The 20182-nt window shown below is 49.7% G+C and overlaps 6 protein-coding genes across 6 annotated transcripts; 1 reads left to right on the forward strand and 5 right to left on the reverse strand.

The window, feature by feature from the left end:
- Positions 1-1115: 1115 nt before the first annotated feature.
- Positions 1116-2474, forward strand: BKA55DRAFT_505442 (Serine/threonine-protein kinase SSN3; the record flags this gene model as incomplete). Its single annotated transcript, XM_046187187.1, has 1 exon — positions 1116-2474. One exon carries the CDS (start codon positions 1116-1118, stop codon positions 2472-2474), a length of 1359 nt encoding a protein of 452 aa, XP_046052277.1.
- Positions 2475-3802: 1328 nt separating this feature from the next.
- On the reverse strand, positions 3803-4470 carry BKA55DRAFT_506678 (ADP-ribosylation factor family-domain-containing protein; the record flags this gene model as incomplete). The annotated part of the gene is made up of 3 exons (XM_046187282.1): positions 3803-3966; positions 4016-4162; positions 4221-4470. 3 exons carry the CDS (start codon positions 4468-4470, stop codon positions 3803-3805), a joined length of 561 nt encoding a protein of 186 aa, XP_046052278.1.
- A 1027-nt stretch (positions 4471-5497) lies between these two features.
- Positions 5498-7492, reverse strand: BKA55DRAFT_562776 (SGF29 tudor-like domain-containing protein). The gene has a single exon (XM_046192329.1). The coding sequence runs from the start codon at positions 7046-7048 to the stop codon at positions 5678-5680; it is 1371 nt and encodes a 456-aa protein (XP_046052279.1). The 5' UTR covers positions 7049-7492; the 3' UTR covers positions 5498-5677.
- A 218-nt stretch (positions 7493-7710) lies between these two features.
- On the reverse strand, positions 7711-9774 carry BKA55DRAFT_610774 (mannose-6-phosphate isomerase). Its single transcript, XM_046196654.1, has 2 exons — positions 9190-9774; positions 7711-9137 (listed from the first exon to the last, which is right to left on the reverse strand). The coding sequence occupies exons 1-2, from the start codon at positions 9331-9333 to the stop codon at positions 7935-7937; spliced, it is 1347 nt and encodes a 448-aa protein (XP_046052280.1). The 5' UTR covers positions 9334-9774; the 3' UTR covers positions 7711-7934.
- Positions 9775-10921: 1147 nt separating this feature from the next.
- Positions 10922-12504, reverse strand: BKA55DRAFT_537266 (uncharacterized protein; the record flags this gene model as incomplete). Its single annotated transcript, XM_046189890.1, has 3 exons — positions 10922-12067; positions 12123-12230; positions 12325-12504. The coding sequence occupies 3 exons, from the start codon at positions 12502-12504 to the stop codon at positions 10922-10924; spliced, it is 1434 nt and encodes a 477-aa protein (XP_046052281.1).
- Positions 12505-17443: 4939 nt separating this feature from the next.
- On the reverse strand, positions 17444-18940 carry BKA55DRAFT_537267 (cyclophilin-like domain-containing protein; the record flags this gene model as incomplete). The annotated part of the gene is made up of 2 exons (XM_046189891.1): positions 17444-18797; positions 18861-18940. The coding sequence occupies 2 exons, from the start codon at positions 18938-18940 to the stop codon at positions 17444-17446; spliced, it is 1434 nt and encodes a 477-aa protein (XP_046052282.1).
- Positions 18941-20182: the final 1242 nt, after the last annotated feature.

Genomic DNA, 20182 nt, shown 5'->3' on the forward strand with positions numbered 1-20182 from the left:
CCAAAGGCAAAAAAAGAGAGTGTGCAGTGCTGTACTCCGTATACGGTTCACTCATCCTATCAACTCTCACGCGTCGTGCATTAGAACGAGAACGAGTTTACTCAAATCTATTACCTACTGTTCTTCCCCGCGCGGGGAAGCCTTTTCCTTTTTGATTGATACCAGCGGCGTACACTACATACGGCACATCCAATCTCCTTCTTGTGGGTGATACTCCACTCGCAAATCATTGATTGATTCCCGCTTACGGGACAGAGAGAGAGATTGCTCGGAAGGACCGTTCCGTTTTTGAAGGTTCCGGGCACGTAAATGAGTGTAACGAACCCGCCGACGGGGGCTTCGGGCCCGGGATCCGTTGGCTTGGGTGCCGTCAGGGGGAGTATGAAGAGGAGTGTTCAGGCGTCTTTTGAGGGTGAGTCCGTTCTATTTTCTCTCTATTCCTCATCTTTTGATTTGGCATTGGATTGTCACATCTCACGAGCATATATCGCCTATCTAAAGTTCCTTGTCTCCTATATCGGTCACACTGCACTAGTCTGTCTACTCAACCGTTGCATGCATTTGTATCTCTTCCGTGTCCATTCAATATTCATTCTCATTTCCACATACATAATCTTGTCATCAGCTACTGAGAATTACGTTTTCCTTTTTTATCGTCTTTCTCCTCTTATTTAAAGTGCCCTTTTTTGCCTCACTCGGGGTTTGCGCCGCATACTTGCCCGAACAGGAAAAAGATTTTCCTGAGGTGTCGACTTTGAACAACGACTTGCCTGACTCGAACTCAACTCAACTCAGCTCAGCTCAGTCTCGGTTCGGCCGAACTATCAACAACTCAACGTCTTTTTTTACGTCTCGTCAGCTGAAGCGTCTTTGTCTTTGTCATCGTCATCACTTTATTTAATCTTTCGGCGTCTCATTCTTTTTTTCTTTCTTTTTTTTTTCCGTCCTCGGCGTCTAATAAGCCTCCGTTGCTTTTTGTCATTACAGCTGTGGACCACCAGCCTTTTCCATTTCGCCTCAATCACTCACCATCGTCATCTCACTCATCTTTTGTGCCAATGCCAAGTGGTTAAACGCACACTTTATCAACGAGACACGAGCCTTGATACTCGGCGATGCCTCTCCGCCCTCACATCGGCCTCGGGTTTCCTGCTCACGCTTACCAAAAACGTCATGTAGAACCTCACGATCGCTCAACTGGGTATCAGCCCAAAGTCCGAATCACAGATCGTTACCGTATCATTGGCTTCATCAGCTCGGGTACCTATGGACGGGTTTACAAGGCTGTTGGCCGAAATGGCAAGCCTGTTGGCGAATTCGCTATCAAGAAGTTTAAGCCTGACAAGGAGGGAGAACAGATCAGCTACACGGGTATCTCTCAGAGTGCTATCCGTGAGATGAGTCTTTGTAGCGAACTTCACCACATCAACGTCATTCGTCTGTGCGAAATTATGCTTGAGGACAAGTGCATTTTCATGGTCTTCGAGTATGCCGAGCACGATCTATTACAAATCATCCACCATCACACTCAACAGCCACGACATCCGATTCCCCCGGCAACCATCAAGAGCATCATGTTCCAGCTCCTCAACGGGTGTCAATACCTACACATCAACTGGGTTCTCCACCGCGATCTCAAACCCGCCAATATCATGGTCACTTCATCAGGCGAAGTCAAGATCGGAGACTTGGGTCTAGCACGTCGTTTTGACAAACCTCTACACTCACTCTTTAGCGGCGATAAAGTTGTCGTTACTATATGGTATCGTGCTCCCGAACTTATCCTCGGTTCGTATCATTACACACCTGCCATCGATATGTGGGCTGTCGGGTGTATTTTCGCTGAACTTCTTTCCTTGAGGCCGATATTTAAGGGAGAAGAAGCCAAAATGGATAGCAAGAAGACTGTCCCCTTCCAACGCAACCAGATGCAGAAGATTATCGAGATCATGGGCGTACCTACAAAGGATAAATGGCCTCTATTACCGACCATGCCTGAATACAACCAACTCAACACTCTCGCCAATTCCATGGCATCATCTCACCATGGTCACCACAGCCATCATCATCCTCATCACCATCACGGCCACTACGGCTCCCGCAACCCACCACCACCTCCTCCAGGCGGCTCGAACCTAGAAAAGTGGTACTACAGCACTATCAACCACACCAGTGCTCCCGGCGGCACACCACCACTTGCCTCCCTCGGCTCAGAAGGCTACAAGCTTCTCGCCGGTCTTTTAGAATACGACCCCTCAAAACGACTCACAGCCGCCCAAGCTCTTCAATCTCCCTTTTTCTCAACCGGCGACCGTGTCAGTGCGAATTGTTTCGAGGGATGCAAGAATGAATATCCATGTCGACGCGTGAGTCAAGATGATAATGATATAAGGACGAGTAGCCTTCCGGGTACGAAGCGGAGTGGATTACCTGATGACTCGTTAATAAGGCCTGCCAAGAGGCAGAAGGAGTAGGATTCCAAGGTGATTAGAGGTCAGGCGCAACGAATCGTTCGTCCTCGGGTCGTTCACCCACCGATTATTCGCCCTCAGATGGTCTACCCACGATTGTTCACCCACCTCCATGTTTCTGTGGATGGTTTGTAACGCAATCTTTGCACCGGCAAGCAGGGAGAGGGTTATATCCCTAATTATTGCGTGGCATGATACGGATACGGCGTTTATGTATACATGGAGTATAGCAGCCAGTTTTTGGCCAGCGGAGAGATGGAGCGGTTGTTATAGCATATACCCGGCGTTTGAATAGAATGGCGATCACTGTACTACAACATAGCAGTGGCGCATGTGAATGCAACATGACTTTCGCAGAAAGATGTCACGAAACAGTCGTCACGACCAAGAAGTTGGACCCCATGCGCCGTTAGTAGAGCTCTTGTATCTCATACCGTCCGTCGGGTCTTCAGCCATGACCTGATCAATATCGGGATGAACTGCACAGGACAAAACAACGATATAGAGAAGAATGAGGAACAGTTGAGGTAAAAGAACGTCGTCAATACTCAATTCACACTACCAGTACCTCTATCATCCCAACCCACCTCCTCTCAAGTCAATCTACACCCCTAACCATCTCACATCATCGCCCCAAGAAGTAAAAAGGGTACCATATCATTAAGACAAATACCATAAAAAGGGGGCCAGTGACATTATTTTAACACAGGATCTCTTTCTTTCACCAACGGTACGAAAACGCATAAAAACAGCAACGACAAAGATTCAACAATACAAAAAAGACTTTCGAGGTCGACATGCCTCAGATACGTCTGCCTATCTCTTCTCTCTCTCTCTTTTTCACAAACTGCCTACCCACCCGTGTGAATTATCTATCATTTTTGTGTAAGTTCCTCCCCACATCCCCCCTTCTTCAGATACTGAGGTAAAGAGTTTTGAGTTACTAAGTAAGTTGGTTTGTACCCCCACAGACAAAGCTGAGAGGGGAAAATAATAATAAAAAGAATTAAGAAAAAAGAAGAAGCAAAGATATGATAAACAGTCCGGGTATTTCAGCAAATTCGGCGAGTTGTTTGGTGTGAGGAGTTTGGAAAGGGCGTAGATGAGGGTTTGAGGGGTGATTCTCCTTTTGGAGAGGAGGGCTGTTATGATCCCGAGATGTGGTGTAGGCGATATATCCTGCCTTGCCTCAAGCGTGGTATAGCTTGTAAACTCTTGATGTCGAGACGTAGGTTCGGGAGGAGAAAAGGAATCGGGATCGTTTCGAGATAGTATGATGGTGGAAAGCCCTCGTGGTGATGACGAGAAACGTCGCAAGACTCGCTCCTCGTCTACTTCTTAGCCGGAGTCGGAGGGGCCTTGACATTGTTGGACAACCACGCCAGACCCTCAAGGAGACCCTCGCCTGTGGTGGCGCAGCTGGGCACCACGTACCAAACCTTGTCCTTGAGCTTGGAGAGCTGAAGAGCCTCGGTGACTTCTTGGGGTTTCATAGCTACATCCTGTTAGCGGAATCGTAGCTCGGGGTTTAAAGGGAGACGAACCCTCTGCCAAATCTTGCTTGTTAGCAAACACGAGTAGTAGACTGTCCTTCATCTCACGATCGTTGATGATTCGGTGGAGTTCTTGTCTAGCCTCCTCCATTCGGTTCCTATCAGAAGAGTCGATAACGAAGATAAGACCCTGAGTACCTGCACCCCAAAAGCATCAGTATACAAGCCCCCTCCCCAACGGACCGTTATAACTCACCGCTGAAGTAATGCCTCCACAGAGGACGAATCTTGTCCTGGCCACCGACGTCCCAAACGTTAAACTTGACATTCTTGTACGTAACCGTCTCGACGTTGAAGCCGACCGTTGGAATCGTGGTGACGTCCTGGCCCAGCTTGAGCTTGTAGAGGATAGTTGTCTTTCCGGCTGCGTCGAGACCGAGCATGAGGAGGCGCATCTCCTTTGATCCGAAGATCTTGCCCATCATCTTTGAGAACTGGCCGCCCATGATTGCGGCTTGTGTAGAGCGTGTTCGGTTATGTTATTCGGTATGCGCTCGTGGGGTGGTGTGATAGGAATACAGAGTTGAGTTGTCGTGTTTCGTTTCGAAACCTGCTCTCAGCGCAATGTGTCAGCCTCGCTTCTCTTGTGATACCAACAAAGCTCTCGAACACAACGGGAGGACAGAGAATGGCGTGTCAGATTACAGCAGGTACTGGTTGTAATTGTTGCTGTTGCTGTCGGACCTTCGTTCGCCAAAGAAAGGCGAGAGATCTTGACAAAAGCAAACAAGGCTCCAGATTTCTCGTATCTCCCCGCTGTTGATTCCCACTCTTGTCTTGTCCTGTGCCCGAATCGTTTGTTTGTTTGTTTGTTTGTTGTCGCAGATAAAAAAAGACCCAGTACATACAATACACCTTGTGCTGTTGACTCTTCCGTTCGCGCGTATCGCAACGTTTGTTTTGTTTATTCGTATCGCAAAAAGGTCGTCCTTTGTTTCCGAGAAAAAAGGATCTGAAACTTGGCAGTGTCTTTTGTCGAAGTTGGAGTACTACAGTGCCCTCGAAGAGAAATGGATCTAACGTTAGCAGTATCAAGCATCAATCAAATCTGGACTCTTCTCTTTTCCCCCCCGTCAGGGGAAAAAAAAGGGACGGACGGGTCAAGCGAAAGCGGCTTCCCTCTTGTTTGCTCTTCCCTTCCCCTGGCCCTGAGCCCCTCTCGGCCTAGCGCCCAGCACGGGGCAACCACGCGGGCGGGGACACTGACAGCGCCAATCCCTTATGACGATAGGCCACTTGGGTCCCCTGTCCAGTCCCTGAAATGAGATACGGTCACTGCAAGGTACCCGGGCGGTCTGGCCTAGAGTGACCTGCCCTGCCCTGGCTCAAATTCCAGCCATAAACAACCTTACCAACAACCATCTATCCGTTTGTCCATGGGTCAATACTAACCTCCGAGGCTCTTATTAGCGTAGGCCTCAAATCACTTCACTTCGGTCCTTCGGACAACTTCATATCGTGCCCAATATCAACGGTAATAATACTTGATTGATACTTGCTATTGCGTCGTAAGCAACTGCTCTATAGACTGCTTTCCTGGAACCTATCATATCCACTGCAACGTTATCATTAAACGCACCGGAGCATATAACAACTCCTAGCACATATCTCCCTCCCATAAGCGGTAGCAACGTATATTGTGGTGCAGTCAGGCTATGCTCTGTATTCAATCACAAACCTCCTTTCTACCTGTTGCAGTGTTGAAGAGTCGTTCTCCCCCTCGAATTTGAGATTGACCTTGCCGTCGCTGTCCATGCTGTGAACCTCCGCCTTATAAAACGTGGTCGTGTTAGGATACAGCGCTAGCACAACCATGCCTGATTCCCAATCCTTCAACGTCGACGCCTGACTCTCAGGTGTGATGGGAATCATGCTGCTGGCACTTGATCGGTACTCCTTCTGTTTGCTCTGGTCCTCGGGTTCTATATCGAGAACCTTGTATCGTCGGCTTTTGCCCTCACCCATCACCTGCGCGACCTCACCCAGTATCCAGTCTGATGTTGACTCCCCATTCAATGCCTTGGGCTTGAATGCGACTGCATCGCCTTTTTGGAAAACAACTTTGGACTTGTTGTTCCCTGATCCGACACCACTTCCAACTGACCCCTGAGGCTCGACACTATCGGCCTTGGGTGGCATGCTGTCACGGTCTCGCTCCCTTTCTCTTTCTCTTTCCCGCTCTCGTTCCCGTTCTCTTGCTCGATCACCATATTTTCTTGCTGATGCTCCAATTGGACTTGGTACAGGCGAATCACCAGCCCCGTCAAAGTCGTAGAGCGAAGATGCTGCCGCCGTGCTATCTCGAGCATTCCTCTTGCCAGGCCCTGCTGCTTGAGCATCCTGCTGTTCCTTAGCGTGCACCACGGCGCGCAACACTTTTAGCTGCTCGATAGTATTTTTGAGTGCTGACATGTTAGCCTCCGAGTGCTTGACCCCTGTCCGACATAGCTGTTCCATCTCTTTCAACGAGTCACTTGGAATCTTCTCCAAGTCCATCGTACCGACTTGTTTGTCCATCGTGACAAGTTCCGTAAGACTGTCATTCTCGGCATTGATTCCAGAGACAATCTCCCCCACTTGACTCTTGCACAGCTCCCAGATCTGCACTTCCTCTCCATGTGTATTACCGTTGTTGCGGTTGGACGCCCGTCCACTTCTGTTTCGTTGCGACATCTCGCGGTTGTGGCGCTCCGGCTTCACCGACTCCGGCCGCGGGGTATTATGTTCACTTCTCGGTGACCTCTTCGGCGTACCCACGTCCGACGTAATATCCCGACTATGGTTCTTGGTTCTCGACTTAGTCGGACGGTTTGGGGTCGAATCTCTGCTCGAAGGATCCTGTCGCTTCGAGCCTGATCGTTTCGGCTCCGGCGTATTGGAGGACTGGCGTAGAGACTCTTGAAAGCTATTCTCCCTTGAGTGAGTACCACTTCGCCTAGGCTTTAGGGGAATCTGGTAATAGGGGCCGAGATCTTCTTGGAGGTTCTTGAGTTCGTCCCGCGCAGGCTTCTGCCCGTTAGCCATCCTGCCCCGATACCACCGCCTAAACACAATGTTGCGATGAGAATCAACCCGAGGAAGGAAACATTATGACGATGATGAGATGAGACGACAATGAATAAACGAAAACAGGCGCAATTAAAAGGAATTGGAGCGCATAAGATTCATGAATTCAATGAGAAAAAATTGACTAACCTGAGTTAAGAGAGGCCCGAGTGCTCACAGGCCGAGGCGGGATGGTATGGGGAAGGAAAGGCGACTAAGACAGAAGGCGCGTCGCAGATGAGAAGGGATCGGCAAAGTGAGCAAAAGAGGAGAGAGGTTATGACAGATTTTATATGTGAGTAGAGTTATTATATCATGTCATGAAATAGAGTTGAGGTATAATTGAGGGCTTATTATTGTTCAATAATGTAACTGTCGGGTATCATGTCGTGTCGTGTCGTATCGTGTCAATCGTGATGGTGCTTAGTCTTCCTCTAACAGTTGAGGCTGGTGATCCATTGCCAAGGGAGCATGCTCCGCGGCAGAACAAAAGGCGGTGAGGAAAAGAGGCGCCGCATTTGGAGGGGCGGCTTGAGGGGAAGCTACCTTATCATGACACCGATAAGGGTGCGAATTCGATATCCAATCGTCATTAACACTGTATCGTGATGTCTCATGAACTGTATAGCATGGTGTTGAGATGTAAATGGGCATTTGGCGTCCATCGGCCTGAGAAGTGACTCTTAAGTTAAAACTCACTCATCATGTCTCGAGGCGTTAACAGGGCACAGCCTTTGAACACAACATGCCCCCATGCAAAAGTCAATGTCAGGCCATAAAGAGTGCCATCATGAATATTTATTCCTCATTAAAAGTATATCTACCACAAACACCAATTTTCACTCTCATATCACTCCCAGATCATCTATAGCTTCTGCTTCTCAGAATCATCAATCTCACAAAACGCCTTGAATGTCGTAAACTCATCATCCTCAACCCCCTCACTCTCAAGCACAAGCTCAGCCGTGGCACCCACAAAGTACACATACCCCTCCTTCATCTCATAGCTCGTAGGTCCAACAGCGATTCTCCCCTTTCCACCGGTGCAAATGACAATGCTAGGTCCTTCGATAGGTTCAAAAGTAGCCTTTGCGCCGTTACCGCGGAGCAGGGTGCGAACGACGCTGAATTCCTCGATGGGCGGGTCGTAGAGTACTACTGCTGAACCGGAGCTGTAGGCGTTGCGGTTCAGTGTTGCGTAGGGATATTCGGTGGGTGTCATCTTTTGTTGCTCGATGGGGGCGAAGTTGTAAGTTAGCATGTCGACGAGGGTTGAGACGTCTTTGAACTTGGGGGTGAAGCCGGCGCGGACGACATTGTCTGAAGCTGCCATGCACTCCATGATGTCGCCAGAAATGTAGGCGTGGATGTCGTCTGCGACAAGGAACAAAGCCTCACCAGGCTCCAGTGTAACAAAGTTGAGAAAGAAGAGCACAAAGCAACCAATGTCGTCACCAAACTCGCCATGCGTTCGCTTCACAAGCTCAGCGAGCTTCTCACCAGAAGTAGCAGGGACACCACCACCAGCAAAATCAGCGCCCTCCTTCTCCGCTTGCTCAACGAGCTTGGGCATCTGCTCAGCAATATCCTCAGCAGACGAAGACATGAGCGCTCCAAAAGCCTTCTTCAAGAACTTCTTCTTCTCATCCGTAACACCATCCTCACCATCCTTAGCAACCTGCACAAACTCCTTCGCAGCCTCATCGCCCACAAGCGCTCTCAGCGCAGGTACTGTGTGGAGGAAGTGAGCAATCTCAGTGAGGGGTCGGAAGCCGCAGAGACCCTCGAAGGGAGTAATGGCGATGGCCATCTCGGGCTTGTGATTGTCATCGGGGTAGTTCTTTGCGTCGCGAGCGTGGAGTTGCTCGGCGAGCTTCTTGTTGGGATGGGCTTGGATCGAAAGCGCTTTTGCGATGGAGAGGACCTTGAAGAGGAAGGGAAGTTTGTTGCCGTAGTGGGAGGCGATGGTCTGAGAGAGGAGGGACTGGTTGTCCTCGCAGAGGTCGAGGAGGGTTCGGCCGGTGTTGAGATCTCGAGAAGGGTTTGAGGGGTGAGTTCCCATCCACAACTGCGAAGACAATTGTTAGTATGAGCTATAGACATATCATGTTGATGCTCACCTCTGCGTATGGAGTATCAGACTCGATCTTCAGGTCGTCAGAGGGCGTAGCGGCCGCAAATCGCGCAGCAGCCGAGTCACTGCCCTTCTTTCCCCAGGCATACGAGTTAACGCCGCATTGTAGGCGAAGTAGAGGAACCTGCATGTTTGCGATGTTCGTTGTTGGCGGTGAATGCGACAGTGAAGCTGTAGCTTTAGTAGCTTGGAGGGGTAAAACGTCAAAAAGCGAAGCTGTGAATACGCGGGCCGGTATCTTCAGGGTAAATCCTCTAAGCAATAAATCGCAAAGAAGAGAAGAAAATATCAGGAATTGCAAGTTGGCCAAACAGAAAACAGATGATGACAGCAGTTATGACGGAGCCTGTGGAGGGGAAGCATTAGTATTACCCATCAGTTACGTTACCCCCATCGCCCAAATTTAGCTCCCCCTCCAGTAAACCACTCTAGCCACTATAACGACGGGACACGAACGTGGTGGTTCCGGGCTCCTTTGTAGGTAACTATACCGGAGAAGCGCCGTTTTTAGAACGTCCAAGAACCCCGCTGTGGGCCTGAGACTATCGACTTGACTGTTTCCTATTCTGGGTTGATCTTATCCATGTGATCGTGAGCCTCATTACACGATATCAGGGGTTTTATATTGCCACTAAAGGGCTCTAATTTGCCGTGATGAGGCCATTATTCGATGGTGTCTGGTATTTATCTCTCTAAACTTCCAATGTGGACAAGTGTCATTCGGAAGATAACTCACAAGCAGGTTGGTGAACAATGGATACACATCGTAAAGATACATGTTATTGGTAAAGAGCAGACTCAACAATGAGTACTCAATGCTCAAGGCGCTGCATACATGTACACAGGTGCTTCAGCAAACGACGTCAGCTTTTTCATCCAACTTAGACAAAGCCCAGTCATTATCCATTATGCTCCCGGTCCCTCCTCTCAATCTTGACTTTCACCATTTTTTGTTGTCCAAAAATAAAACAATGTACAGACTTATGCACCCAACAGACCAAAACACCTCATTTCCTCTTCCCAGAACTCCAAGGTCTAAGAACTCATGCAGCCCGGGCCCAATGATATGGCTAGCTGTGTTCACCGATGCAGCAACCTGTTTTCCTCTCTTGTACCAAGACTCTAAAATTCATGGGCTGCATGGCAATGCCCTAGGGATAAAACGCCAGAGGAGGTCAAAGGTAGGGAAGAGCGATATGCTGCACACTTTGACGACCAATCATGCAAATAAACACAGAAAAGCAGAAAGAAATAGCACATAAATAATGTGTCGGGGTGGGAGGTAAGACTCGACCGAGGCGCCACCGTGGCACAAACCAACGCTTGATGTGCTTCCCCGGCAAACGCTGTGCTCATCGTCTTGAGAAATCTCTGGAGGACTAATAGCCTCCTAAATCGAGGTCGTTCCAAAGGCGGGACGGTCGATGAGTAATTCGTCCATGACAAGCGAGCTGATATCGGTTGGACATTCGTCCCATCACAACATATTGTGCGTTTTCGTGCCTCGTCAGGCATCTCAACTCCGGTTGACCTCGTCAAGACCCAAATCATTGCAATATCAGACAATGCTTTGCCGATGACAATGTTCGACATTGCCTGCCCAGAAAGAAAACATAGCGCACTGTAAAGCCTCAACCCGTGTTTCAATGCAAGCAAACAATGTACAGTTGTATTAGCCACAGCTAATTCAAGTCGTTCCGCTTCATACCGAACAGATACTAAGCTCGAAGCGTACCCGTAGTCTTGCGGTAGCTATCTGCGGTGGCATCTGCCCCAACGCTTCCAAGATCGCCAGCAGGCAACATGTAAGCTGCAGTCTGATGCGTCATGTAGTGCGTATTGCCGTGGCCCAGCGAGAAGGATGATATGCCGTTGCTGTTGAGGGTGGGCATGTCGCGACGAGCAGTAGTTGGAGGTGCCGCAGTAACTGAGGTGGTTGTGTCCATGTAGCGGTACGTCATGTCAGGGCCCTGACGCATAGAATCGGCCGGCCCCAACACGGATGCATCCGATGAACCTGTGTAGGCGTAGTAGTCGTTGCTTGAACGGCCGTACTGAGAAGCGAGGTTCGCAGGATACGAGGGCAGACAGCCCGAGGTGGAGGGCATGCTTGAGGACTCGTAACTTGTGTAACTCGAGGGCGCCTCGGAGGTGCTGCTCACAGGCGACGTATCTGATGTCGAGGCTTGCGACGACTTGCTGCTGCTGCTGTAGATAGAGCTACCAGAATCGTTCTTGTACGACGATCCCATCGAGTTGGGTAGCGCAGTCCGTCCCACTGGCGCGGGCAGTAGCCTGTCGCCCATGCTGACGCTCGCTGCCATGTTCTGGAAACCAAGGCTCTTCGAGTCAGGAGTGAGATTCTGATAGCCCAGACTCTTGGTGGAGTCCGGCATCATGGTCTGGTATGCAAGGCTTGTCGAGTCTGCAGTTACCAGGGCAGGCCGATGTACCAAGCTCGTGACAGTGTTTCCACTGCTGTAGGCGTAGTTTGGTTCAATGTCCACGCAGAGGGCAGACTTGCCTGGGGTTCTCGAGGCGATTCGATGGCCGATTGCATAGTCTGAATCATGAACTGAGGAGTAGGGTGCTTGGTACAGATTGCAGTTGTAGCTCTGGTCATCCGTGTATCCATGGCCCCAGGTTGAAAGGGGGCAGTATGGCTTCGCACCATACCCAAAGGTAGGAGGGGCACGGTAGATCAAGGGATCACTTGTGTAGGATGACACACCGTCAGTATAAGCTGGGGTGGTCGAAGGGAGAGACGATATGGCAGAGCTTCCTCTCGCTTGGTACTGTCGAGATGCTTCAAGACTGTAGGGAAAACTTTCACTCTTCACAATGGGTGTTTCATGAGAAGCAACCTAGTCCATAGTGTAAGTAATAAACCGCACAGCACTCTTTCACGTGAAAACATACTCTGAGGAACTGGCAAGGCTCAAAGCCTGCATTCTTGCAGTTGGTGCATGGTCCCCCGTTGCCAGTATCGCCACTGCAACGGATCTTCCTCTTTCGACACCGTCCACACTGAAGCTGTTGTTAGCCCGCTACACAACTATGTAAGTCTCGCACACACACCACACACCAGGTAAAGAAGGGGATGGGGGAGGTTTGCACTTACTGCCACCGCGATGCGCTTCCTCTGGGGAGTCACTTCATCATCCCTATCGCTTATGATAGTTGTCCTAGTGTCAGGATGAATGGGATACGCGGCGCCCCGACGCTCCGGGTATGAGTAGATATTCACCCGATTCGGCCCAAATCGCCGCGGGTCTGTCGAGTAACAGTTTGGAGTGACCATTGCGCCTGTCCAGTTACGGGTAGTCGAATGAAAACGAAAGACTAGAGTCTAATCCAAGACTCGGAGTGGTTGCCAGTCAAACTCCCTCATAGAGATTAACAATCTTCCTAGTTGAGCGATGTCTTGTCCCAGGAGTAGTCTCAACAAAGATCCCACGGCTGTCAAAAGACAAAGTCCAATGCTTGAAGTCGTTCCCGGATTGCAAGCACTCGTCCGTCGGGACTCTCGGCAAGGAAGGGTCTATAGGTGAACAATGAGTTTGTTGCCGTCGATTGTTGAACAGTTGAGTCAAAGATTAACCGTCAACTTGGGCTTGACAGAACTTGTAGTTTGAGAGAAATCAGAAATCAACAAGGCCGAAAGAAAGAAGAGATCCAGAGACCAAAAGACCTGCAGCCATGGCATCATGATATACTCCGTATCACTGACTTAGACCACTCCTGGGTATGGCCGTTTGGATTGTGTTTGCTACGCCCAAGCTCAACTACGACTTCCTCTTCCTGCCAATAAACGGCCCTAATCTTTGGCAGCACCAGGTAGATCCACTTCATCAGGGAGTATAGAATCATCGAGGCACATCCTCCGGTGCTCTGTGCAATGAAGGGACACCTCGTACAACAGGTGACATTTGCCCAGAGCCCTCAACGTCCTCCTCACCTATCAGCGCTACGCAAAAAATGTCTGGCTGGAGGATACTAGCTATGCGAGAATGCCACGGGTAACAACAGGTGGCTTGCATGATGGCAGGATTGCCATGAGGCAGCGATTCCCTCACTATCATGCCCATGAGTGAGCGAATCCAAACAGCGAATCCAAACGGGCTTTCAACCTAAAATGGCAGCCAGATCTAGTTGATCGGTCTTGGGCTTCCCCAGATCGTGTGAGATGCAGATGGCCTGGGCTGAACCTTTCAGAACCTGAAACGAGCATCCCCACACGGATTGTCTCTATCTAGAGTGAACTGAGTCGTGCCAAAGTCATAGATATTGCTCTTGAAGTATACAGTTGAGGGTGCGACTGTGCTGCCATGCCATACGACACTTGAAGCGAGACGTCGGCCGATAGGCAAGCCTGTGCAGATCTGACACTACAACAACCGAGCTAGTCGAAGATCCTAATCGGTTTTGTTTGTCAAACAGCTCTTGTTCCTGTCTTGGAACAATGGAAGCACTCAAGCTGGAGTCAACGCGAGACCGCCTAAGCCCATATCAGCAACCGGATATGTCTGGGGCAGTAGTATGCAAGCCCCGCCGAGACACAAAACCTTGACAGACAAGGTCAGGCCTGCAATGAAACAATGAAACCCAGTTGTGCATCTATACATTTGACTGATCCAGCCTCCGTCAGAACTTGGGGTGCGGAGATACCTTTCGCTTGTCGCGCAATGTACACTAGTCATCAAGAAATGTAGTTACTTGCTGCTTGTGATCCAGTTGTGTAACAGGCGTGCACTACAGTAATCGACAGGTACTTCGGTATATGAAGCACGCACAGTAGGCTTTCAACCTGGAATCTCTAGACCTTGTCCCCTTGTAATTGTCTTGTCTGATCTTGTCTTATAGATGGGTCATCTACAATCCATGCTATTAATCAACGAATCTCGATAGAGTCGCAGACTTCTCAACCCGGTAACTGGGTGACGGTGGGCCTATAACCCTTGCTGGTGTGGGCAGTAATATCGAAGCCAAGATACTGTTGCAGAAACCAACGCTTCGACGACAAACACCTGAAAACGTGGTCGAGAAGGCATCCAATACTGCAAGCCCATGGAAACTCTTCCCGTCAGTCCAGGGGCGAGACTGGGGCACAGAGTCACCTTACGCACCACAACAGCCACAGTAGGCCATGAAAACGCTGTTTGACTTTCTTTTGATGTCGCTCCATGAATTTTCTTTTCTCACGGCGAGGCTTTGCATGTGTAAGGTGCAGGATCCTACTACAAGCCCCGCTCAAAGTGCAGTATCCTGCGGCCTTCGTTTGTTTGCAGTCTCTGACGCTGAAGATTGGTCCCGACACACAAAAATGACATGCAGCACACAAACGGCATAGAAAATGATCACAGCTTGACGAAAACAGGTATGCCACCGTGGCGACGGTTGCACAACAACGAGTCTCCACAAATTGAGCTGAGAGCATATGTGTTGTCCGGTATTGGATCTGCAGAACCAAGATTCAAACGCTAACTTCCCAGACGCCTGAGAGCTAGCAATATGCAAAAGCAAGGAGTATCAGACAGGACTCTTGTCCACATTGGGTACAGGCCGCCAAACGGTGCGTGCTGGTGCGAGTGTAAATATAGTATGAAGCCAGAACCCGTATTAAAACGGCCAAGAGGGGGCATTGCAGAAATGAAGCCAAACACTGACCACGTCCAGAAACCATGGGAGCCGATAGGGCTCTAGGTCCGATGACTTGCAGTTGGAACAAGCTTGAATCCGTGGCTGCGCATCGAGAAGCAGATTTCGATAAAGACGCCACGAGAGACAGATGCTCTTCTACAGGGATTCGCTACCAGTGGCGGAGGTCTTGCCCTTGTCTGTTCGTGTGGCGTCAGCTTGATGTCTTGCGTGCTTCAAACGCGTAGGGCTTCGAACCAATGTTTTCTGGTCGAGCTGACGCCTTCGGGGCTCTTTCAGGGCTGAAGCACGATTCCACATCGGTGGCGCTGTTCGAGTGAATAATCCCAAACAAACAATGGAACTGTCTCAAGTAGCAGAGGCAAAGACAAGGTCGTTTATGAAATATTTCGTCTCCAGTCCATTGATCGAACGAGTCTTGTACGAAGAATCTCAAACTTGACGCAGTAACATAGACATCGTTCGATGTCTTCACTTCATTTCATAACTGAATCAAACAGCCGTTCTTTTGAGTCAAGACGGTTTTTAATTAGTTCTGGGGCAAGCCTTCTCAAGTTAAGAAGCAACCGTCTATTGTATTGAGACTCAGTCATGCCCAGGCTGCATACACAGTACAGCGTGATAACCAGCCTAACGAAGTAGGCTCGCTTCTTTCCTCTCTCCTCTACGGTTGCCCCACAATCTGTGAGAAACCAGCATCAATTCTCGAAAGAGAGAACGGTCCGCGATAACACAGCAAGCGCAGCATCCAGGGCGGAAATTTCTTTCAGCAATAACCCGACGAAGATGCTGTTCACCGGGCTGTCATTTAAGGGTGTGACGCATGAGGCTGCAGCTACCCGCGTTGTGCTTCCAACAAGCACATACTATTGGTCACTCAGCCAAGGGGTTCACCTAGAAGTCTCTTGTGGCCCATTGAAGGACGAGGATAGACTGCTTGATGGCTGGCCAAAACGCCGTTCAACTGGGATTCTATACCCATGATTGTAATAATGATCTGTAGCGATCCGCAAAACAGTCGCGGGGAAGCTCGATATGAAGATCCGGAGGTTGGATCACATGCAGAACAATCTGAAACCGCTTCCTTAGCAGAAACATCACAAGGCCGCTGGGCCTATATTGATTCTATGTCGGCTCCCGTTATAGACTGAAATCGCAGTCAAGCCCGCCCCATGGCCACTAAACCCGGCGGACGGGGCTTTGGCGTATCGCGGTTGCACGTCTCGACAAGTCTTGCCTGAATGATTCAAGGCTTGGACATGGCGTGTCGGCGTCACTACATGTACCAAGTCCACAACACTGACCGATTAGACCTTACCATTTTACCATCTCGTTGACGGATGAGTCCCCGGCTAGGTATGACCAAAGCTGCAATGATGCAATTGCCAGAAGCACTATTGCTTCTGCTTCGGTCGTCGGTCCTCGAAGCCCGTAGCTCGTGTTGTTGAGAGATATCAGAGTACCTTAGCGTAGTACAGCCAATCGTCCCTAGTCATTGTTACCAGTACCGAGCTCATTGAAGATCTGAGACAACTGTGTTGATCCACCTGCGTACCCTGGGCAGCAGCCGCATCTCTCAGCCCAAAGCCTATTCAAGGAATCTTCGTTGATTAAGACAGCTGAGGTGACAGGGGTTAGGGCTTGACGCTTGTCGAATAAGCCCAAGCTCGACCTTAACAAGCCTTACGTGGGGTGTTACAGTGTCTTCGATGTGGTGAGAGCATGGCGGTCTCAACCCCGGGTGCCTTGCATTGATGAGCTGGAAGTTGTGCCCGCCTATGTCTCTAGAAGGCACAGGAGAAGCAAGCATAGCCGAGAATGACGGGATTTTGATCCATAGATAGAAAAGCAGCGACAGATTCTGGAGTGTTCGACTGAATGACAACCAGCCAGCTAGCTCGTACAGAATACAGTGTTTGGATGTAAAGCCAAACAGGTTGTGGCGTGATGGTCTATAATGTCTGGTTGCTTTGACGAGAGTGGATTACCCTTGCTGGGCGTTGTGATCTGCTCAACGTCCAAAAGAGAGCTGTCAGGTATGACAACATCAGAAATGTTGGTAGGAGCGTAGGCATATCGCCGGCAAGCGATGCCATGGCAAAAAGAGATGGGGTAGGCCCGGAGATCTCATCCAGAGCGACGCCGTGGTCGCTCAACAGCGGGAGACAGATCCTCCCCGCCGAGCCACGGTCATCGGTACATTTCAATCAGAATAACGTCGCTCATGCGTAGACGGTGTTCAGTGCGTGCTCGACTGAGCAGTCCACATTGTCTTCCGTTGCTTGGAGGAGATGTTCCGGCGAAGGACCGCATGTGAGATGAGAGGAAGTTGGTGTTTGCATATCACGAAGTAAAGCATTGAATTCAGCAAGGAGGTTCTCCTTCAAGGTAGCTGTCAAACTCGTGTTATGGGGGTATTCCATTTTCGTGTAATGCCGTACGATGCATTCCGTATTAAAATTAGCTGAAGCTGTTGCATAGCAGAGTAACGCTGAACGCTTGCCGTCGATGGTATTGCGCCTCAGCACGCCAGTGCTTGTGAGCGTTGTACTGCTGTATTCCGTTTCGCAATCCACCAGTCCTTATCTATCGTCCCGTCCAAATCGATCCCTTTCTCTACCTCGGTCTCGACGATCATGGCCCCGATCCCGATATCGGTTTCTATCATGATCTCTATCTCGCCGGTCGCTTTGACGGCTATCTCGTGGTTTGCGATATCGATCCCGACTTCGATCTCTTGGCCGCGGACTCCGACTCCGACTTCGTCGCCGTGATGGCCCTCCATCATCATGAGATCTTGGCGGAGGCACATCATCCTTCTCCTGGTTCTGTCCACTGCGACCCAGTCTGCCTTTCATTTCCTCTTCCCCGTAGACCATTCTGTAATTACCACCCGTAATCCTTTCTCCCTCATCTCGGTATTGTCGGCGTTTCTCGAGCTCATCCACACCTCCCCATCCGCCTCGGTGAGCGGTCGCCCTTCGCTTGGTGTTGGTATCCTTTCGCCACACATCGCTCAGTTTGCTGACACTCTGAGAGAAGTCCACATGGATGCGTCGATCGTCAATGAGAACCCCCTGCATCTTGAAGTATGCTGCCTCGCATGATGCCTTGTCTTCGAATTCGATGAATGCGTACTGTAAACTGTCGCCAGTCTTTTGGTCTCTGATGACTTCGCAACTCAAAATCTTGCCAAAGCGGCCAAAAATAAGCTCCAAGTCCTCGTCGCCAGTCACAGGGTTCAGTTTGCAAACGAACAGAACGTTCTCGGGAGGTTTGACCTCGGCAAACGGCAAATCTCCCATCATTTCCAGAGTGAGAGCTTGCGCTTGTGCCTCGCGATTGCGACGCCTCCTTTCTAACTCTTCCTCATCGACATTGTCGTCCGCGTGTAATGCTGCCTCGTCTTCAATTCGAACCGTCTTCAACTGCTGGTCGGTCGGAGGGGGACTCGAGCTCGGTTCCCTTAAACCAGGCGGGTCGGGATAGGGATCGTCCAGAATAACTGTATGCTTGATTCGAATGTCAATAAGCGGGTAACCCTTCTCGTCCACGATCGCTTCATTGATCTTATCCAATACTTCAAAGCCTTCGACGACTTTCCCAAAGATCGCTGCCTTTCCATCCAAATAGTCTGTGTCTTCGCCCAATGTGACAATGAACTGAGATCCAGCCACACGTGTATCAGGATCGGACTGGAGGGGCGCTGTAGCCATGCTGACTGTTCCTCGTTCCAAGTGTTTCAACTTGGGGTGGAAGAAGGCTGGGAATGTTCGTTTCGCTGGGTCGCCGGATACGTGACCCCATATTGAAGAGCCGCCATCGGAATCTTTAGAAAGAGGGCCGAGAGGATCGCCGGTTTGGAAGGAGAAGTTCTTCTGAACAGAGTGAACAGGCGAGAAGTTGTAGTATTTGACCTTGCAGAGCTTCAGGAAGCTATATCATCTGTTAGTTCAGCGACTCAGTGATAGAAGTCAAGGTGGCATTGAGATAACTTACTTTTCGCAAAGCTTAGGTGCGTGGTCGACCAAAAGATCGATGACAATGTCACCTTCGCTGGTCTCCAAGAGAACTGACATGATAACCGATGGTATCTCCTCTTTTATGCGATTCCGAATCAAATGATTGAATGCGGAAAGAGGTTGTAAAGAGAAGGACGCGTTCTCCCAAGAATAGATGGAAGGTTGGATGAGGTAGCTGCTCCAGCCACTGTCGTGGAGCTTTTGAGAAGGAGCCAATGAGAAGGCGCCACAGGTGGCGGTGACTGAATTATATAATCACACGATGACTTCAAGTTCACCAGAACAGCATCTCCATTGTCGGGCATGCCATATTCATTCGTGACTAGTAGTACGAGACTGAACAATTTTCTGACAAGTTTCCATCAGAGCTCTTATATCATGTTTCTCGACACCAGTCATGGACTGGCACCCAGTGGCTCCCTTCTTGTTCCAACGATGCTCAATCTTGCACCACGATATTCCACTTAGACGTTCCATACTTATTGAGCAATTTCGTTTTGGCGTGCTCTCCATAGCCGAACATTTATTTTCAAAGATTCTCACGTAGTTCTCTTCAGCCAGATATCTATACCGTGCGTCTTTCACCGGGTCAAAGAACAAATCACAATCTCTATCGCGCACCGACAATAGGTCTTAGCAGGCTCAACTACCGATACTCTATCATGTGGATCAAACTCTAGGAAAACGGCTCCCAGCTTTATTCCTCATCCTTGTTTTACCCAACCCACCAGAACCGCTAAAATGACGTTTAAGCAACAACCCTTATCTCTCAAACAAAAAAGTTTTTCCTCTTGCTCAACCATGATTCTGCGAGTGCCAAGGGGGCGCATTGCATGGAGCAAAACGTCCGGATCGCCGGCTGTCAAACCACATGATGAGCAAGGTTTCGTGTTTCTAGGTGAGACTCTTTGTTTCTGGAAGGTGAAGCTATACCCAACGGCTCGGATCTCGATGTTACTGCGCGGTTGACCTATCTACGTCATATCAGGTCAAGGCTTTGGGTTGACAGTCCGGGATATGTGCCCTATCAGATATGTGATAACATTTCTTGGCCGTCTGAAGAAACACCGTTGGACGAATGTTGTCGTTTCGGACGGTTTTGCCGTGATGATCGACAACGGTTTGAAGTCATTCCCATCGGTGATCTGAGGTGACGTCTCGATGAAACGCGTAGAAAATCATTCACGGGAGCGCTAGGGTAGACTTCCCGGTGTATAAGGTACATCTTCGAGGCTCAAAGTGGATTGAGGATCATGGTTATCCTGCTTCATGTAAGACGGGAATGACATGGTTTCCCCA

The sequence above is a fragment of the Fusarium redolens genome (assembly GCF_020744475.1).
Source record: "Fusarium redolens strain MPI-CAGE-AT-0023 chromosome Unknown BKA55scaffold_5, whole genome shotgun sequence".
Classification (NCBI taxonomy): Eukaryota; Fungi; Ascomycota; class Sordariomycetes; order Hypocreales; family Nectriaceae; genus Fusarium; species Fusarium redolens.

Coding starts and splice junctions, on each gene's coding strand:
- BKA55DRAFT_562776 (XM_046192329.1), bottom strand. CDS start 7,048: ATGGCTAACGGGCAGAAGCCTGCGCGGGACGAACTCAAGAACCTCCAA.
- BKA55DRAFT_610774 (XM_046196654.1), bottom strand. CDS start 9,333: ATGCAGGTTCCTCTACTTCGCCTACAATGCGGCGTTAACTCGTATGCC. Junction 9,138..9,189: donor CTGATACTCCATACGCAGAG/GTGAGCATCAAC, acceptor TTGTCTTCGCAG/TTGTGGATGGGAACTCACCC.